This window comes from Zeus faber (assembly GCF_960531495.2).
Source record: "Zeus faber genome assembly, chromosome: 17".
Taxonomy (NCBI): Eukaryota; Metazoa; Chordata; class Actinopteri; order Zeiformes; family Zeidae; genus Zeus; species Zeus faber.
Window position 1 is genome coordinate 14,689,974 of NC_137204.1, and position 21,166 is coordinate 14,711,139.

General features: G+C 46.7%; 1 protein-coding gene across 1 annotated transcript in view; it reads left to right on the forward strand.

Moving 5' to 3' along the window:
- The first annotated feature begins 1,715 nt into the window (after positions 1-1,715).
- The window catches only part of LOC307243259 (mediator of RNA polymerase II transcription subunit 13-like), an 86,167-nt gene continuing 66,716 nt past the window's right edge, over positions 1,716-21,166 (forward strand). Inside the window, exons 1-2 of the mRNA XM_080017981.1 lie at positions 1,716-1,829; positions 15,374-15,611. Of these exons, the coding sequence (XP_079874107.1) occupies positions 1,758-1,829; positions 15,374-15,611 (310 nt within the window). The 5' untranslated portion in view covers positions 1,716-1,757. The remainder of the gene's footprint in view (positions 1,830-15,373; positions 15,612-21,166) is intronic.

The window sequence follows — 21,166 nt, forward strand, 5'->3', positions numbered from 1 at the left end:
AGAGAGAGAAAGAGAGCGAGAGAGAGGGAGAGAGCGACGCTCCCTCGCTCGCCCAGCAGTCACAGATAAACAATGCCTCGAGAGGGACTCGCTGCCTTTTAATCCCGCGTGTGTCCGCGCTGTTCACCGGTGAGCGAACAATGAATCCTCCTCCAAAATAGGGCACGCTTGGAATTTCCATTGTGTGTGTTTTTATTTTTATTTTTTATTTTTAATCCCCCCCCCCAATCTTTCTTAATATATATATATATATATTTTTTTTTTATCAAGGCAGCGGAGAGCCAACGTGCGCGGCGCGTTTAATCGTCGGCGCCAGAGCAACGATGTCAGTCCGCCCGCGATGTTCGGCGTTGTCGTTACGGCGTTTCCTCCCCCACCAGTAAGATGGCAAACATCTAAGGACGTAACATCCCCTCGACGTGCGCTCGGCGGCCAGGGGACATCTTGTAGCGCGGGGAGAAAGCGGAGAGGCTGGACGGATTTTTCCTCGGAGCCTCGGCTGAAAAGGAGCCCCGCCGCCGCCGCCGTTGTTTCCCCGGCGGCGGAGTGAAGAATACTTTGCCTCGTTCGAAGGGGCCAGACGCGGGTTGTTTTTTTTTTTGGGGTTGGTTTTTTTTTTTTTGACACCCGGGCCACCCCCTCCGCGTTCCGTGCGACCGGACCCCGCCGACTTTTTTTTTTTTTTTTTTTTTTGTCTTCCTTTATTTTTTATTTTTTCTCCGTTTCCGTCCACACCGCGAGCGTTCGCGTCGGCGTCCGCGTCCGCGTCGTTCGCCCGCCGGGGTTTGGTGGAATTCGGTGAGCGAGCGCGGATTAAAACAAACAAAAAAAAAAAAACCCCCCAAAAAAAACCCCGTCCCGTCTCCCCGCGCCTGTTGTTCGCGGCGGACCGGGCTGACGCCGCGGGAGGAAGGCTGTGGTGAAGAAAGGAAGCTATAAATAGCTCGCGCGATTCTCCAAAACTATCGCAAGCGGCGCATCAGCTCGCGCGGCGGCGGGGGGTGGTGGGTGGTGGTGGGTGGTGGTGGTGGGGGGGGGGAGAAGACTCAATCGCGCATTTTCGCGGCGCGATTTCTCGGGCTGAAAGTTGACGCTGGAATTTCAGCCAAACAAACGGTAATTTAAAAAATTTTTTTTTTTTTTTTTTTTTTTTTTTTTTAAACACCAGAACTTGGGACGGACTATTTTCCCCACATCTCGGCTTCTGGGTGCGGAATAAAAAAAAAAAAAAAAAGGGACCGTGTGCACTTCCAATGGATACCGCGTATGTAATCGCCGGAGTACCAGCCGGACGCCAGCACCGGGGACGGGCTGACGTGCCTCCGCGCACGGATTGAGATGGATTGCAGCGGATGCGTGTGCGCGACGTGCGGCTTCGACGGTCGGACGCGGAGTGACCCGGATCGCAGCGGCACCGTCGCGATGTTCTGATCAGCCGCGGGGCGCGCTTTTTTTGGGGGGATTTACAGGACAACAACACCCACCCTCCTCATCCAGACCCCCGGGAGGGGGGGAGGGGGGGGGAGGAGGCTGCTCGGCGTTGACGTTTACACGCTCCGAACGCCGCGTTCCTCGCGTTTTAACCCCCCCGCACCACATCACCGGTTCCACTCCAGACTGATCGCTGTTGCCCGCCCCCGCCGGTGCTCCGACTGTGGCGTGGCGGACCCCTCGGAAGGAAGGAACCAGCTTGTGTTGACACCGATGTAGGATTCCGACATGCCCAGCGCTGAGGACCCTAACGGCGGACTATTATTATGACTACAGCGGCGAATTGGGTGGCTAACGGGGCAAGCCTTGAGGACTGCCACTCCAACATCTTCTCTCTGGTACAGTACGCCGACAATAATAACCCTAACCCCCGAAAGACACGCGGGGCCGTCTCGGTCGTAGCCGTGGGGGCGGCGTTAAGCGGGTGCCTGCCGTACAAAGGTGAACCAATTGCCGGCCCCGTTATTAGACAATCATTAAGCCGCTGGTCCAGAGGAGGTCTGCCGTGTCTTACCACTTTTAATAGCGTATCTCACCGCTCGAGGCGAAGAAAAACAACAGCAGAGGGTTAAAAAAAAAAAAAAGCCAAAGTCTGCCACAAAATAATGTCTTGCGCTCAGAAATAACAATTGATCATATAAACATAATAATAATAGTAATAATAACAATAAGTGGATCAGAGATGTTTGCATGTGATCGATGCTTGAGCGTAGGCGGTACTGATAAACAATAGAGATCACTTTCTGATTGAGATTTTCTCCATTAAGGTGGCTCGGGTGGCTTATCGAGTGTTCTGCTTACCTCCTGAAATGTGTTTGAACAACCTGGAGCTCTGCTCAATTACTGAGCAACAAACTTGAGGAGTAGACTTGGCTGTGTTTGAGTATTTGTCATGGGGGGCAAAAAAAAAACACAGAAATTTCCAGATCTCCTGCAAGCAATTTTGTAATTAGAGCAAGAAACACATGGCTCACTATCATCAAGTTATTATCTGAAAGCTTGAAAAACAATAAAATAACTGAGAGGCATCCGGTAGTAATTCATCCAGCACACTGCCCCCACCCCTGCAGTAGAAGATAAAATAATAATGTCTCACTGTTAAGGCTAGATGAGAGTGTTTTCACAGACTGTAGTATTTCTTAGTTTTCCAGCAGACACAGCGCACTTTCAGCGGTATCAAAGTGTGTCTGGATTCCCGACAATCGTTCTAGAAAGTGTTCTGTTAGAGGAAAGGAAGGAGCCAGGTGCATCAACCTGTAACCTTCACCCAGACAGTGTTTTTACTTGTAGGGTAACCTTGCAACGAGTGAGATAACTGCCCAACTCCAGCATGCAACCAAGTGGAAAGGCATGTGGTGAATTAAGCCCAGGCATGGGGATAGACACAACTTCATAGACACCTTAGAGCTTATTATGTGATCATGCAAGGACTGGAAAGACCTCAGTATCAACAGTAAAGTTGAATTAGTTTTAAATCTGGGTTTATGAGGACACCGGTTATTCTAGCACCTACCTGCCATTTAACTTAAGTGGCCAGAGAGTGAAAAAGCATTCCGATTTTAGCATTATTTTAAAGAAGCGTAGAGAAAGTCTTTAATGAAAATGGAATCCTTCAGATACACGGTGATTCAATTGAAGTGCCTCGAGGACGCTCCAAAATTCTTCTTGACTTAAAACAAGACGTGCACTGTGCAAAGCTTTTTTGTCATTGTTGACTTTTTCAGCTGTGAGTGTTGTTTTGTGGAAGCATTTTCATTTTACTCCACGCAGTGATGAGTGTGTTGAACATCCCTGCAAAACGAAAGAAGAAGAACATCTGTCAGCTTGCTTGTTTTGAATATTTATGACTGGTTAATGAGAGAGAGAGAGAGAGAGGGAGATGGCTGCTATAAGATTAATTGTGAGATAATTCAATCAAATTAGATTTATTTGATCCCATAAAAAGGAAGTTCTTTGAAAAACATTTATCTCGGGAACATTGTCATTGTTATATTGTCATCTAGCATAATTTAGACTTTTGGCAAAACTTGAGCATTGGGCGAAGATCAAGAATGGAACACAATCATTGAGAGGGGAAGCATGTTGAGGGAAAGAGATGAAGACAGGAAGAGACAAACCGAGAGAGGAAAAACATTTTCTCTTTCTGTCCAGCGGGCCAGTTCAAAACACTTGCCTTGAGTCAGAGTAATTGCTTTAATATGAAATGCAATGGATACACAACTGGAGCCCCATGACACAGTAAACATCAATATATTATTTATATTGCACACTGTGCCTCATCCCATCTAGACAGAGGAGACAGACTTAACATATATTAACACTTTATACATACATACATACATACATACATACATACATATATACACACACACAGACACACAGTATGTTAGGGCTGCACAATACTGGAAAAAACGGACATTGCAATATATTTTTTCTGCGATTTGCGATTTAAAAATAAATACAGGGATTTTCACCAAATTACTTGAATAGCTCTATTTGGAAAAAATAATAATTCTAGAAATAATGATGTGATTTTGTAGGGGAGTGCATCTGCATAAGGTGCAAATAACAGAAATAATATATAATATATATCTTTATTCTTGGCACATTTAGGCTTTAATCATTAAACTGAACTGTGACAGGAAGGCTTGTGTGGCAGTTTCTTTTTCCCTTCATTTATACAAATAAATATGACTCTGTCTTGTTAGGAATGATCAACATAAACAATTACAAACCCAAACTATTTAAATAAATAATGGAAGAATATTAGTAAAAAAAAAAAAAAGATGGAGTGAAGCTCAGCCAAACTTTTGAGCGTTTGCTGCGGTCAGCCGCGGTCCAGGATCTAAACACGAGTGTGTGCCCAACCGATACCATTTCTAACATGATGTCACAAATCAGCGGCAGCTGCTGCTTTATGGCTATATCTTACGCCACGGTGAGGTTATCTGCACGTGGCGCCAAACATGAACAAACAAACATGAGGGGGGAAAACGTTGCGCTTCGGGAAGCGGCTCATTGGATGGACTATTCCAACATTTGCCCGTCTCCCACCACGCCGCGACAGCGTACGGCGAGCGCGGCTGAAATGTGCAAAAAAGCTAGGAGCCGATAAGCGGAATCGGAATGCACGTGTCTTATCGAATCCCCGCTTCTTGGAAATTTTGGAACCGTTCCAAGGAACTGGTTCTCGAGACCCAACCCTGCCGAGGAACCATTGTTGCAACAGGCGAGACTTCTCTTGTAGATAAGTCATGGAAAGTGAGAACCGTGCGAGGTGGCAGAGTCGTCGGATCGCCGGACTGCACACACCACGCGACCGCCTGTCTTGTAGTCGTGGGTGTCTCGAAGTCGTTGTGGGGTTCACGCGACGTGACCGATCAGCGACGCGGGGGTCACACCGCACCGCACGGGATGTTTCAGAAGGAGCGATCCTGGACGAGTCTGTCCGGGGCTCCAAAACTACGTCCAGTCACGAAAACACACACGCACGCGCGCGCGCGCGAGAAGCGACTCTTCCAAAAAGGAGACGTCAACAAGAGCTGTGGATCCAAGTTGTTTGCGTGCTGATTTGCAGTGGGGGGGGACAAGGAAGAACAAAGAATGAAATACGGAGAGGAGAAGGGGTTGGGGAGATATAAATAATTTTGAGCCCTTTCTCGAAGCCGTGTTTGCCGATGATCTGTCGTAACACGCCTGAAAAGGCATATCACATGACCGTTCACACGCCGGGCATGCACGTGCCTGTGTAAACAGGAAACAGATTGTCTACTCTGCAGTTTGTTTTTCCTCTCGCCCCGCGTCTCGCGCTCCCATTGGCTGTAGGTCGCCGCTGCTGTTACCGCCGGTCGTGGCACCTCTCCCCTGCTGCGGGGGTTTGGACTCCCCGACGGGGTCCAGATATTTAACCTGCTCGACGTCTCGGATCGCCTCGCGAGCGGTTCACGCGACGCGATCGCCGCTCGAGGGCGCGCGCTGTGCTGTGCCTCCGAGCTGGGGCTTTTGTCTGTGATAAAAAAAATAAAAAAATAAAAAAGTGGAAAATCAGGCTAAAATACTGTGGACTGAACACAGCATTACATGACATTGCATGTTCTGCTATGTGCGCATGCGCACATTCTAATGACGATGCTGGAATGATATATAATGCAGCCATATATATGCTGTATATATATCATGCAGATATACACGCACATTACATTGCATAACTTTCATCCTTGAATAAATCCTCCGATGTAAAGGACACAAGTTTGTGCAAACATAGGTAGAACTCAGGGACCTTAATTAAAGGACTTCTCCTGTCCCCTTGACAGAGTGCAACACTGGTAATTAAGTGTCCTCAAGTGTAGGTCTAATGTGATCAGCTAAGAGGCCCTCATTAGCTAAACTGTATTCCAATGGAGATCTCCCATGTATAATAATGACAGTGCTGTCTCGCGCAGAAATAAAGAACAATGAGATTAGCCGGGGGAATAGCATTTAAACAGGAGCCTCTTGATTTATGGCAGGTGATTGTCCCAGTTTGTAAGGAGCAGGTAATCATGATCTGCGTCTCTTAAATACATCTTGTTTTGTTTGGGTTTCTTCTTTGTCAAACACGACAGCGGAGATCATCGGGGTCGGGGTAGTTAATAGGGAAGGTGGCGGGGTGATGTTTTACGCGTGTGTGTTACGTGCATGTGGTCGGCCCGCCGAGGTGAGGGTGGCGGTTCCAGGTGGGTGATAGACATCCAGGGGCGTCGCCCCGTTAGATCGCGTTAGGCGCGATCCAGGATTTCCAGTGCCACCCGCACCCCGCATGACCTCTTCTCCGCCCCCCCGCGCACGGAGATGCTTCATCTCCGCTTCCGGGCTGGTTAATGGCGCGTCACATACCTTTAGCCTCCGTGCAGCTCTCCAGCTCTTCACCTGCTTACCGGTGTTTTGAGAGCGAGTGCTATCACCGCTTTACATGGGCCGGCGGCGTCCACCTCACGCCCCCCTCTTGTTTGTGTGAATCCCTTGTCCCTTTGCAACAGGACCTGACCCGCTACGCAGACCCAACCCCCCCCCCCCCCCGGAAAGACACGTCACGTATTCCACCTCGAAAGGGGTCGCTTTTCCGCTCTATGCATCTTCCGAGAAGCTTCCTCCGTGCGTTGGCAAAGCCCTCCCTTTGATACGGGAAATTCGGCCGGAGCGAAGGGCGGCGGCCGGCAGAAAGAACCCCTATTCCTCCGACCGCCCCCTCGTTCTCCACACGCCTCCGAGCTCGCGAATCCCGGACAAGCCAGCCGGGCGGCGCAGAAGTCGGGGGGCCAAGACGGGCGGGAATCACCGGAGGTCCTGGAAACCCGGGAACGGGGGGAGAAACGGGATGGAGAGGAGTATTTTGGATGACGGTGGCTCGAGTGTGAAATATGTAAGCCCTTCAGTGCCAGCTGTGTTCTATTCTTAGCCCCCCGCTGGTTCTCCTGCTCGTACGCAGGGCGACAGAAGGCAGAGTGGGGAAGGGGGATTGGCAGGAACGGGCAGTAGCTCACTGATCGCCAGATAACTAGACAGTTAGTGGAAAGAATAACAGGCAAACACACACGCAAGAATGTGGGAAGGCTCAAACGGGAGCGCGGATAGACTCAATTCTTAATCTCATCAAAGGATGTTCTAGATGTCAGGATCATTTTTGTCGTCGTCCCCCCTCCCCAGAGATGACCGCCGCTTTTTTTTTTTTTTTTTTTTTTTTCCTCCAAAATGATTCTATATTTGAGACGCGGCCGCATTAAAAGCTTTGGCGCGGAACCGTACATTTTCTGGGGCCTGTTGCCTGTTTTCACGAAGGGGGGAAAAAAAACTTTAAATCCTCGACAGTGAAGTGCTGCCTAGTGGCCGTGCAAGCTGTTGCACAGTCGCGGGGGGATTGCGGGGCTTTTTGCTTCTGAGAGATCTGTTTTTCTTTGTTCTTAATTGACTGGAGACATTTTGACAAAGAGAAATTCCTTTAACAGAGATATCACCCCCGCTTGTTACCGGGCTAATATTATCCGCTCGCTAGACAGCTCTGTCAATACCATGCTTGGCTGGGATTCAATTTAATTCCCTGAACATGAAATACAATTAAATAATTTTTTTTTTTTTTCTTTTTTTTTTGCACCCATGAAAACAGGGGGGCGGGGGAGACGGACAAGAACATTAATTTGGCTGCTGTGCCGTTTCAAACTCTAATTATCAAGTGGTCATGTTCCATTGAGAGATTATTTAAGATGAATTGTATATAAGCACTTGATCAGCGCAAACACACTCCGTCCAGACCGTTGATTCTTCACTGTTTTTGCGGCAGGGCTGATTCACCACGCGGACCACGTGTCGGAAAGACGCGCGGTGAGACTTTTTTTTTTTTTTTCTCCGGACGAGCTCCAAGGTCTTGCCGTCGATCTCGGCTGCGGCTTTATTCTCGAAACGAGAGGCGAACGTACCGAGTTGATATCGATCCAGATTCGGCGTAGGGAGGTTTCGCCGTCCCCGAGCAGCCAGCGAGCACGGCGCCCCGAGGATGTGGATGAGAGGTCCGAGAGCAGATATCACAATGGGAACATGAGGTTCTGATGCTGGAGCGGCTGTAAAGAGCCTGGGGAGATTTTCTTTTGGGGGGGGGGTGCTCTTGGAAGCTTTCGTGTTGGGGCGACCTCTCATGTGGAAGCTCTGATTTCCCACCTCTCCCACTCGGCCGCAGCAAACAACAGATTAGAGGCAGCAAACCCTTGCGAGTTGCCGGTTGAAACCTGTTCAGGTGTCCCCCGGGGTAAAGTAACTGCCCCGCCTGGTGCCGAGCGTGCACGGAGTAAAGGGCCGGCGCTGCTTTCTAGCTGCATCTCCGGTGTATTAAGTCAGGTAATGGAGTCTTGCGTTATGCAATACGGTCATTTGTCAGTAATAGCGATACTATGAGGGGTTAAAAAAAAAAAAAAAGTGATGCAGGAAATTCCGATGCAAATGAGATATTTTTCAAAGTGCTTTCGCGCAATTTGCCCAATTAAACAAGCAGTCACGCCATCAGCGACTTCATGGCATTTTGGAAGCCTTCACGCGGTGCTAATTGAACAATTATCCCGGCGAACCAATTTTAAATTAGAGCAATATTTCCCCATCAGTTTAAATCCAGTAAGAGTAACCCCTATACTACAACAGTTGTACCTCGCCTGCCGTAATGCTGGGACTTCTCCTAACGGTGCACGCCGTGCCGAGGTGCCGTCTAAATTCAGCTTATGAATTCTTCAGAGAGCGCATCAGGGGGAGAGGAGAGCCAAAGATAGATGGATTAACGCTGCTTTGTCATTTAGAGTCAACAGTAAAGGACCCCCTAAACAACTTGAAATGTTATCTTTCCTGCTGTAACCCTGGAGACAGGGATCCGGGGAAATTGAATACGTTGCTAAATTCCTACAGATGTTGTATGTTGCCTAGCAACTGTTTTATTTTTTATTTTTTATCTCCTTTTTTCTCGCCCGTGTTATTCCCCTGCTCTCGCTGATTCGCTCTCCTTGTCTCTTTGTCTCCTTCTTTCTCTCTCCGGCCTGTCACAGTTAATTAAGTTACACAGGAGACACAGTACTAAAAGGAGAGACTGGTTTATTTATTTGCACATGAATAATTTAGACTAAGCAGGGCCAGTGCTTTAGCCTGTCTCCACCACTAAAAGCCACCTGGCAGCGGAGCTTTGTATTTCTATCTGCCGGTGGACCGGGGATCTTGTCAACCCCCGTGTAGCGGATGAGGCAGCGCCGGACGCCCCTCCTTTCTCATTGGTTTTGAAGCGACGTCACCCCCTCCCCCCTCCACCCTCACCCCTCCATCTCCCTTTGTGTCAGGTGAGAAGTCGTAGCCTGACGGTGGCTCTGCGCGCCGTGATTGGCAGGTTCATCCGTCGCTCAGCCCCGGGGACTCTCGCTGCTCTAATTACCCTGCTTGGCCGGCTCTCCTCGCGAGGCCAGATTCTGCAGCGGAGCGCGGATCAAATGACGGTCCCTTCCTTTTGTCGGGCCTTGTAAAAAAGGTGGCGGCAGGAGGCAGAGGAAAAGCATCTGTTTAGTGCCACCCAGAAGACCCCCCTTCTGCCCCCCCCCGCCCCCGCCCCCTACACCTGTTTGCTCCCTGTCGTTCGCTCACAAGTGCCGTAATGTGCTTTGCTCTCCATTTGCGGTGTAAAATGCCATGAGGGAGCAGGCATCCTAGTGGGTTAATTTGATTTCAGCGGGTTAATTGATGAACGGGGAGTCGTTGCCTGTTCTGATTTCCGTCTTTGCCTCCTCCAACTGGCTCCGGTGACTCCTGTGCAACGACACAGATTTTGGCCCCGGCGCATGATTCAGGTTCAAATCCACAGAAAATGTGGACTTTTCGAAGGTGTTTATTTTATGCCCACAAATTTTACATGGAAACCCCGTTTGTTGATTTTGAATTTTCATAGGCATTAATCAAAGTCCCGATCCTGATCCCGATCCCAATCCATTAAACTCCACAAATATTAAGTTTGCCGCTAGTTGTGCTTTAAAGTCTCCATTATCTTGAGAAAGGGCTTAAACATAAATTAAAAAAGAGACATTTTCTTTAGAAAATGTAGTATTTTGTGGCGTGTTTATCTGATAACGAGTCATTTCCAGACAATCACAGCCATTGCTATCCGTCCGATAAACACCAAGACTTGGCAGCTCATCCGGAGTATAAAGAGATTTGATAAGGCTGAGGATTCCACACCACATCGGAATAATTATTACTGGACAGGAGCCAGGGCTGGAAGTGCTCTGCTTTGTCAGACTACACTACCATCTTATTGTTATAAGGGGCCATAACTCTCTTCCCCTATCTTCTCCTCATATGCTATCTGTGAGACGGTACCAGGCGCCCGTCCAACACCTGAAGCCGACCCACATTCACTCACTTCACAAACCTCAAGTTCCCCGAAGAGCTTCCCTCCAAAAAGTGGAATCACTGTTTATTTAGACGGGCTCGATCTTTATAATTCCTAGTCACTTGGAGACACCGTGTGTGTGTTGTCCAGGTGTGTGTGTGTGTGTGGTGGTCTGTGTGTCTGTGTCTGTGTTTGTGTGTTGTCCTGGTGTGTGTGTGTGTGTGTGTGTGTGTGTGTGTGTCTCCGTGGGTTCATATGTGTCGGGAGATAACGCCACCCCGTCAACAATCCATTTCTGTTTTTGTCCTGGGAAGACCGAGAAGTCTATTCAGAATGCCTTTTTTTTTTTTTTTTGCATAGGAATGGGAGAGGTAGATAGCGTTCTATTACCCAAGGCATACCCCTCTTTGGTCCACTGACCTCAAAGGTGAAGTGCATGTCCATTGTGTTTTTGATGGGAAGCCCAGTGCGTTTATGTATAGGCGATGGGTGTTTTATGGCGTTGGGAATTCCCCCGAATAACAATGCATGTGTAGCTCTGTTTTGTGGACCTGCAGCGTACTGTACATTTCCTCTCCCTAAATAGAGTGAACGTACGAAGCAGTGACAGCGAAACTTGATCCAATGCAGACAAAAATCCAGTGCTGCAAAAAAATAAAAGGTCACGTCCAAAACTGACGTACGGTCCTATATAATAGAGATGATATCTACATGATAACTGCGGGAGCTCATACGAAACAACACAAATTGTGGAAATGACGTAAAACTGTTTTGAAATCTATCTGTGACTGGAAACGGAGCCGTTTACATTTGCGATACGTCCCCTCCATGAAGACACTACCGAGGGATTTCAGCCCTTTAAGCTTGATTGAGCACGTGGTATCCACTCCAGTGGCACAAGCACCAAGAAAACTGGAAGATAAATCGATGAACAAAGCAATAAACAAGTAAATAAATACACATGAGTAATAATATATAAATCATAATACTACTTACAATAAAAGAAAACAAACAACAAAAAAACCATTATCAACCACACAGGAAAAAAGGCCCCGAAGGGGGGAAAAAAAAGGACACCACATTTATATCACCACACCACGGCATCAACCAAACGCGGTGCAAAGGATTTCCGTCGAAAGCAGATCAAATTAAGTCCTTGTAGCGCGACTGTTGTTCAAAATCCTACACCTCACTCATTAGTTTGTAAAAACCTCATACCAGCCCACACCCCGGCTCTCCACAGAGCAGCAAACAACGGGGCAACCTCTTGATTTAAATCGTTCAGTATTCTCATGAGAGAGAGAGAGAGAGAGAGAGAGAGAGAGAGAGAGAGAGAGAGAGAGAGAGAGAGAGAGAGAGAGAGAGAGATTCACACTTGTTGCTGTTTACGGTTCTGTGTATGAAATAGCCGGCCCTGACCCAGGAGGAGTGAGACGACAAAACTCAGAAACAAGAGCCGAGCGCAGAAGGAAAGGATAATAGAGGTGAGGAAGATGAGTGCCGGGGCTCATCTTATCAATGGCGGAAAAAGCGGCGCGCTCATTCGGGAAATGGCCCGACTAATCTGCAAAACAAGGGGGGCTCGAGGAGCGTGGGATTATCTGACGCTAAAACAAAACAGCACACACACACACACACCGCTGTCCCTTTCACCTGCCGGGTGTAAAAGCCTCTTATCCCTCGCTATGAAGTTATTATATAGAATTGGCGGCTGTGGGGAAGCAGCTCTGCTGGTGTTATTACCACGGCATGTGCTTCTGGTTGTATACCAGCTACAAGGTGTTAAGTACTCTACTGTACAAGAAACACATAATGTACAGTGTACTGAGGAGTATAGTGATATAGAGGAGCAAGTTGTGTGTGTGTTTGTGTGTGTACGTGCATGCGTGCGTGGATGTACTTCAAATTGTTTGTGGACCCTCGCTGATCCTCTTCAGGGCAGGGTGTTGAACCTACATTATCCACAGGGTTTCGTGGAAGTCTTAAGGTTAGGGTTCTGGTTGTTTGCGGTGCAACAACAACAAAAAAAGAAGAAGAAAAGGCGTTTTGAGAAAGTCCAGGACAACCGCAACCAAGAATTTAGTTTCAGGGCAGATTTAAACCATATCAATATAAATGACGATACTTACTGAAGAATTCAAAATTCCTTGTTAAAAAATCCCACTTGTTGATCTTCACATTGAATTATACGTTATTGTAATTTAGAGTATGATATCAGACTGGAATCACATTTTTCCAAATATAATTCACATTTTCTTGAAATTCCTGAATTTCCCTCCACTAATGAGTTTTCTTATCTTATCTTATCTTACCCCATCATTTTAAACCTCATCGTGTAATGTGTCATTAAACGGAACATATCTTATTACGTAATTAATTAAAATTGCGCATGATTACATGATAAGATCTGAATTCCATGACAATGCGATACAATTGGCAGGTGGAAAACGCCATATTGAATTATCACCCCGCCCGAACCTTTCCTTGGCCCCTGAAAGTGTGTGTGTGTGTGTGTGTGTGTGTGTGTGTGTGTGATTTTATCTTGGCATGTTGGACATACAATTAAATGTGCGTGTGGAACTTGTTGTATTTTTAGAAACAAAAGGCGTGCACAACAAGCGTGCGTCTCCCCGTCTCACTCCTCCTCGCTCCTGATTCAGCAGCGGACGACGCCCTGCCAAACAGTGGAGGCGAATTTGACATTCACTGGGAGTGACTAGGCAGCGCAAGCAGATGTCCTCCCCATTGCTTTGGGAGAAACAGCATCCTTGACCTTGTCAAGGCTAATTATAGAGCCCGGCTTATCGACGTACCAATGTTTGTATCTCCCATTACACCACACTGTCATTACAGGCGGGATGCGCTTGTAATTATGGTAGCATTTTTGCCCGGGTTAGTCCGGCGGGTTATATGCACGGAGCACACTTCCACACACACACCGGGGACACGTCGAAGGCACCGTAATGCGCGCATACACATTCCTCCAGTAGTATGTGTATCCACTGACACATATGTATACAAACTGCTTTTATAACTACATGCAGGACGCATGGTCGTGGGGACACACAAACACGCGCACACACACACACACAAACACACACACACACACACACACACACACACACACACACACACACACACACACACCCAACTCAGCAGCTGCAGGAGGTTATGTCCTCTCCCTCAGGCACATGGTCACATGTTGGCAGGAGTCTAGCTCTTGATTTGGACAGGCACCTACTAGTAAACAAACACACACACACACACACACACACACACACACACACACACAAGCAAGCAAGCACAAATGCACTCCAAAGCATACCAGCCTCGTACTTTATACAAGTGCTTATATTGCAGCCTTCAAGTTTTTTTTTTTTTTTTTTTCTTTTCTTTGTAATTATTATTGTTTTTTTGCGACGTGCCTCTTTCTACCCCCCCCCCCCCACCCCCCCCCCCACCCCCCCTGTTATTTTCTCTTAAGTTGTCTACGGGTGGCGCTGTGCCAGGTCCAGTGTGCCAAACATGGCCCTCGCAGCTTGACGAACACAGGAGAGGAGGGCAGCGCTGCACTTAGAGAGCACCCACCCCTCCCCGTCTTCCGAATCCCAGTCCCGCTCAACAATGACTTTGTGCACACGGTCTTCGCTGTGTACACTATATATGCATAAACATACCGACCTCAGTAAATGCACACCTTCCAGAACACACACACACACACACAACTGGTGTATGGATGTGACACACACAACGTTTGGCAGCCCTGCAATATTGATACGCTGAGTGGAATACTATTTAATTTAACGTTTACACGTGTGTTATCATAATTTAATGTCCCTCACGCTGGCGTGTTACATTCTCCCCTATTAGATGAAGATGAAGAATCAAACAAAAATAACGCAATTGATCAGACCACATATACTTAATTTTCACTGCTTCCATGGGAAACGTATGTGCCTGTCTTTGCTTTTTAAGCTGATTGAAGCCCGAATTGTACATGTGCGCGACGCAGTAGTAGAGTCCCTAAATTTTTTTTTTTTAAATTCCATTAGATAAAAGGCAGAACGGGCTCAAGGCGCTGACCCTGAAGTCGTATCTCGTTGGCTGTATACTGTAATATCCAGCAATTTGCATATAAAAGCTCAGACCAAATGTACGCTTTGTTGCCACACAATGGAGGGATGTTAAATGTGTTCACTTTTCATTTTCAGGAAAACAGGAAGCCAGCAGAAAGAATAACAGAACGAGCTCCTTGTAGTTATTGATTGAATTAGCATTGTGTTGAGCTTGATCTAATATCAAATGGGAGGCACTGTGTAAAGTACACTCCAAAGAGGGAGCAGCTCCACAATAACAAGGATGAATTAGTTAGACCATGAGTTATTTTGCTGTGAAACCGTGACGTTTTGAAATTATATTATGACGAATAATTTATTAATGTTTATGTCGTACATGTTTGTTTCAGAGTGAGCAAATATTAAAATATTGAAAAAGTGTTACATAATGCAACCTTGAACAATTCATACAAACCTAATTAAAATCCCAGCCAAATTTTCTACTTAATTAGGCAGGCCACAAATGAAGCATTCTTTGTTTGTCAGTAAGCAATTCGTAAATGTAATTATCATATTAGAGCTGGACAGACACACAAATACAATGAAATACATTGAAAATTATCCTATTTTTTTACTTATATTTGTTATTAATGTTAGTATAGCCTACGGAAAGACCAAAACCTACAGTGCCTTTTTCCTTGTATGAATATTCCCAGCAACTTATCTCAGTTGTGAAGCAAATCATTATATATATATATATATATATATATATATATATATATATATATATATAAATAAAATCATTTTTTCCACGCTTTGTTGACAACAAAAAAAATACATGAATTTACACAGGTCTTTTGTTTTAAAGAAAGTTTTTAAGTGAATTTGCACAATATATCTAAAGTACAGTATTCTAATGACTTCTCTTGTCCTCCCCCCGCAGGCGGAGTTAACGGGCATTAAATGGCGGTGCTACAGCTTCCGCGGCGGCGGCGAGTACGGCCCCGTGATCTCGGCGCCGGCCCAGGACGACCCGGTGCTGCGCAGCTTCATGCGCTGCGTGCGCGCCAACCTGCTGTGCGTGTGGCGGCGCAAGGTCAAGCCCGACGCCAAGGAGCTGTGGATCTTCTGGTGGGGGGACGAGCCCAACCTCTCCGACGTCATCCACCACGAGCTGGAAGGTGAGCGAGTGGGCGGAGAGGAGGAGGAGGGAGGATGAAGGGACGTTTGATGAGGAGGTCGTGGTGGCGGTTCTTTCTTCTGGAGTTCCGGAGCCAAAGCAGTATTTTAGCCGGAATTGAAGGGTTCTTCTGCGTGTCCTTCATGTATTTATCAGTGTTGAGAAGCGTTGAGAAGAATGTCACAGAGTAAATGGAAGTATCACGAGTTCTGTATTTTGTCGCGTAGTGTCACTCAAAAAGGGTAATCCACTGCCGCGATTCTATTGCCCCCATTCTGATTTTTTGCGCTCGCGTGACACAGATCGGATATTGTATTGCGGACGTCTAAACAGGAACAGAAACAGACGGATTGGGATGTTTTCATATGAGTTTGTGGGAAGATGTCGGATAGGAGTCGGATGTCGGCGAATCCGACTTCAGGGGGGATTTGACGGTCGCTTCAACCTCATCGATGCGACAATCCCGGCGTGTACGGGTGGCCGCGGCGCAAACAACAGTTTATTTTGTTTACGCGGTTCCAAGTGCAAGATCGCGCCGATGTGGCTCCACGCGCACCCTCACGTGTTCCGGCTCCAGCCGGGGCTCCTTCGTCGTAAAGATGTGATTTCCACGTTGTGTGCCTCTTATATATCTTGTCATTTTCAATTTCGCTTCCATCCCTGGCGGATGGTGAAACGGGCGGCGCGGCATGAAGTTGATTTTGACCGTTTATTTTATTTTTTACTGTCCGGCGTAAACACCAGAACGGCATAACGGGCGACGTGGACAGTAGGTGTAAACAGGCGAGGAAATCTAGATACGTGCAACAACATCGGAAAACCAGCCGTTAAGACCCGCGGCGTGAACGCGGGGCTGGCGGTGTGATTCGATGCCTCTCGGAGCTTCCCACTGCGCTGCGGCTCTGAGGTTTCTCGCGTCAAACCCACCCGCGCTGTGTTGTGCGGTTCACATTCCGGCTCCAGTTTGTACACAGCTTGTCTTGAAGATAGACATCTAGAAATGTGAATTCCACGCACAGCAAGAGTTGATACGTTTTCTGTCTGCGCGCTCGTGGCAGCGAGCGAGTCAGTGTGTGTGTGCGCGCGTGTGTGTGTGTGTGTGTGGACATAAGCTATCTCAAATATTCTTATATACATATGCTTATTCTCAAAGAATAATACAGTCCACATGATAGTCCCATATCTATAGAAATGTTTGCTTTATCCAACTCCAAACCTGAATAGATATCATGAGTCATGGATAGCGTGAGTACTCACTGGCATTAGTGGAACATAAAAACCTAATATGACTAATATGCACCATCAATGGGGAAATTTCTATTTTTAATTTGGCCACAACCGAAATTTGACCCGCAAACACCGTCCCATGTGCCGCTGACTGAGTTCCATCTGAGGTATGATGACTAACCGTGGCACACTTTCGGAATGCAATAATAGAACAACAACATTAAAAACAAGATTCATGATTATAAATATTTTCGATTGTTTCGTATTTATTCCATTTATCGGAAATCTTTAAGATTTCCGTTTTTTTGTTTTTGGCGGCTCCTATGGCGAGAAACGGTAAATGCAGGTGTTTTTTTTGCACCTCACTTCCCAGAAATCCAAACAGTGTCGTCTGTGTGACTTCAGTCAGGTGGTAGTTCGCACCTGGGCCACGCCTCTATAAAAATTCGAGGTCGCCGGTGTCCAGCTTACAAGTTGTTTTTAGCAGCATGTCCCACGAGTACGCCGCCGTCCAAAGTTGTTTTTAACATGAAATGTGATTGTTGATGGTAATGGTGATAATAATGGACTCAATCAGCCTGACGCGTTGAAAGTGATATTTTGGAGCATTTTGGTTTTACATAGTGTATATGTAGTTAACTGTTGTTTGGGATTTAGTAAAGGCTTAGTAAAGACTCCTCAGTAAAGTTTGTATGCAACCACACATGCACGCACGCACGCACGCACGCACACACACACACACACACACACACACACACACAGACACTTTTCACATACACATAGTCCCTTTTCCTCGCTTTGGGGATCTCGGTGCAGCTGACCCAGGAAGGACCGGGGAGCTGAACTAGGGGTCAAAGGTCGACGGGGACCTGAATAGTGCTTGACAGGACAATGCAGCCTGCTTAACACAGAGGGGGGAGGGGGCTCTGAACCCAGGGCCACGGAGACACAACCCAAACTTATTGCGACCAAAAAGTAAAACGCAGTAGCATAGTGTATAGCGTGTATAGTGTGTAGCATAGCATAATAGTGTAGTAATATAAAATAGATGGACTTATATGATTTACACACATATTAACTAAGAGCAACATTTTCTGTATATTGATTGGAAAACATTGAACATTGAAAACATTCAAGGACTCAAAAGATTTATTCATGACATACATATTGCACTGTACAGCAATGCTTTTTTTTATTTTTTTGGGGGGCAACTCCAGAGACTGTGCTGGGCAGAGTACAAATATAAAAAAAATGAGATAAAAATAAGAACGTAAAATAGGAATAAACAAAATTATATATATGTGCCTGTGTATATTGTGCAAAAAGCCACAGGCCCTGAGATTTGTTATTTCAACATTATTGTGACATAAAGTTATTTTTCTCCTTATGTAGAAGTTTGTTCAACGATAGCCAGAAGTATTATAAACTAGATTCTTAGTTTATAATGTGTACTTGGGCTTGTGGGTTGTACTGGCACACCAGGCCAGTTAAAGGCTTTATCAACTGGCCCGGGGGGTTGTACTGTAAATATGCTGCCGGGGCACCGGGCCAGCGCTTATGCCAAGAACTGGTTTATAAAATTCATGCTCACTTGAAATGATAGCAGCATTCAACGATCAACACGAACAATTGTTGATTCAATTTAGACTATTTAAATTTTAACCTTACGTTTTAAAGTTGTGTGCTCACATTTTGCTACGTCTCCGCCGCCTGGGTTGCACATCACTTCTAATAATTAGCAGTGAGCCGCAGTTAAACAGTTGCGACCTGCATTGAAACAATCGCCTGTCATGATTCCGCGTCTTCCGCCAGAGCTCAAATCGCGGTCGGCAAATACGGTTTCTCACGTTAAATAATGATACAACGACCCAAGTAGACCGCCCTGTTAGAAGTGTCATGAATTTAGGCTCAGGAGCGCGTCGGGGCAACTGCTGGTATCGCGTCATTTCTGGCGTCGCCTGTGTTTTCGAGATAAAAACGTTGTTTGGCGACTCCGGCAGAATCGTCAGGGATTCCTCCCGGTGAACTGTCTTGTAATGTGTGACCCAGGGGGGGGGGCCCTGTCACTGATCAGTCTTGTAGTGTGAAACCATAAGATCAACCCGATCCTAAGACAAAAAGTTGTGTAGTGTGAACAGTAAAAGCGATCGGACGACTTTGGAAGTCGTCTAAGCGCTCCCTTGGCGTTAGGGTGTCTTTGTAGATATAGTTTAAATGAGCCACAGCCAGGAGACACTATTATTCAACAAACCTGTCTGGGGAACTATGTTAATCAGCGCTGAGCACTAAGCTGCTGTTCTCTCTCGCAGTATAAATGAAAAGATGACATTCAGCGACACAGTTGCTCGCGCAGTTACGGATGCAGTCAGTGGAATAAGATGAGATAAGACGGTGCTTTATCGATCCGCCGTAGGGGAGGCTCAGAACGGCGGCGCTGAGTAATAGCGGATTTGTATTAATGGTTGCTTTTCTCCGGTCGCCGACTTATTCCGTTTCCAACCGGCTCACCTCTCCACTTGCCACCAAAATTTCACACGCCGATGTGTCTCTCCCGCCGTAGTTGGCATGGTAACTAGTCGCTTCCTCCTCCATCCCTCCTGCATCTAATGGCCAATTTGGTGCCATCCACAGTGCCAGGGCTCAGTTGACCCTCCCCGTGCCTTTCTGCTTCCACATTTGAACTGCAAAACCGCTGTAGGGAAATAAACCCGGGCTGTCACCCCGCTGTACGACACATGTGTAACCAGATCTGCTTGAATTATATATTGCAACTAAAAAATGGTATTGTTAGAGTAGTTTGGGGGGAAAACAGGCAACAAAAGACATTTTTTATTGTTTTTGTCGGTAGTCATTTTTCTTCTAGTCACTATTAAGTCTGAATAAATCATGCTTTTGGGCCGGTGCCAGAAACGGGAGCACCCCCTGACCCCGTGTCACCGTTTCCCCACTCTCTCTCTCTCTCTCTCTCTCTCTCTCTCTCTCTCTCTCTCGCGCTCTCGCTCTCACCCTGCCATTGTCTTTGCCTCGGCGGTGGGAGTGTATAAACACGATGTCTAATTCATGTTTGCATGCGTTAAAGTTTCCCCCCGGGTCTCAAACTCACATAGAGCTGGCCCAAATTCCCGCCTTGCCTTTTTACCGCTAACGTGACCTATAAAAATCTCTCGCCGTGTCAGTGGGAGCCGGGGCGGCGTACAGTCGGCATGGGCCCCGGGAGCGAGGAGGGATTTAGGCAAATGTGCTGCGGTGGTGATCGGCCATGTCATCTGCAGGTTGAAAGAGCACAGCCGGAGAGAGTGTTACGTGCACTCTACATGAGTCACAATCTGGCACACACAGACACACACAGACACACACACACACACACACACACACACACACACACACACACACACACACACACACACACACACACACACACACACACACACACACACACACACACACACGTGCACGCGCACGCATCTTCCCTTTTTTTAATATTTATGATCAATGTGGAGATGAATTGTATTGCTGGCCATATATTGTGAACTGTGCGATTAAGTAAAACTAGAGAATGGATTTCATTTTTCCAGACCAAAATCTACTCGCTCCCCTCGTGTACCTCACGGCTCCCTTAAAAAGTCCTCGGCCAACAATGTTGCTAACTTAACTTTCCCTTAATTGAAATGATGGAGACAGGTGGCGTGCATCTGCATTTTCCTCGCTGACATCTGCAGTTGAATGCGTGCCCGCCACTTAAAGATTAACCTTCACCAGGCGAAGCGGCTCCCCTTTCTCATGCAAATGATGACTCTCCAAAATAGCGTAAATTAGCAAATTTGACAATGCCAAAATGGAATCCCGTTCGGGTCGCCAAAAATCTCAGTGCTTTCTTTTCAAAAATTGTTAGGTGAGGACATTGTTGTAGCCTGTAAACTCGACCAACCTGCAAACGTAGACACTCTTAGAGGAAGCTGTCCCACTGTATATAGCAGTGTTTCCCAACAATTTCTCTGATTCTTTTGAAATAATCCCACGTCGCACCACCATCATGTCAACCACGTAGAACGTCACAAACATGCATAACTGTGCTTATTATTACGGCCTCCCAATAGTAATCAGTTTCAATGGGAAATTTGTTCTGGTTTTAATTAACACAAATCTGCTATTCTGGCCGGAACTGAACAATTAGTGCAGCCTTGCAATTTTGATCTTGTAACACAAGATTGGAATTTGAAAATTAATTCACAGCACACCTGGCGTTGAAAAACACTGCATTATAGAACCTTTCAGGGTTATTTGGATTGAGGAACAAAAGGCTCAGAGGGTTACATTTTAGAGGGCACC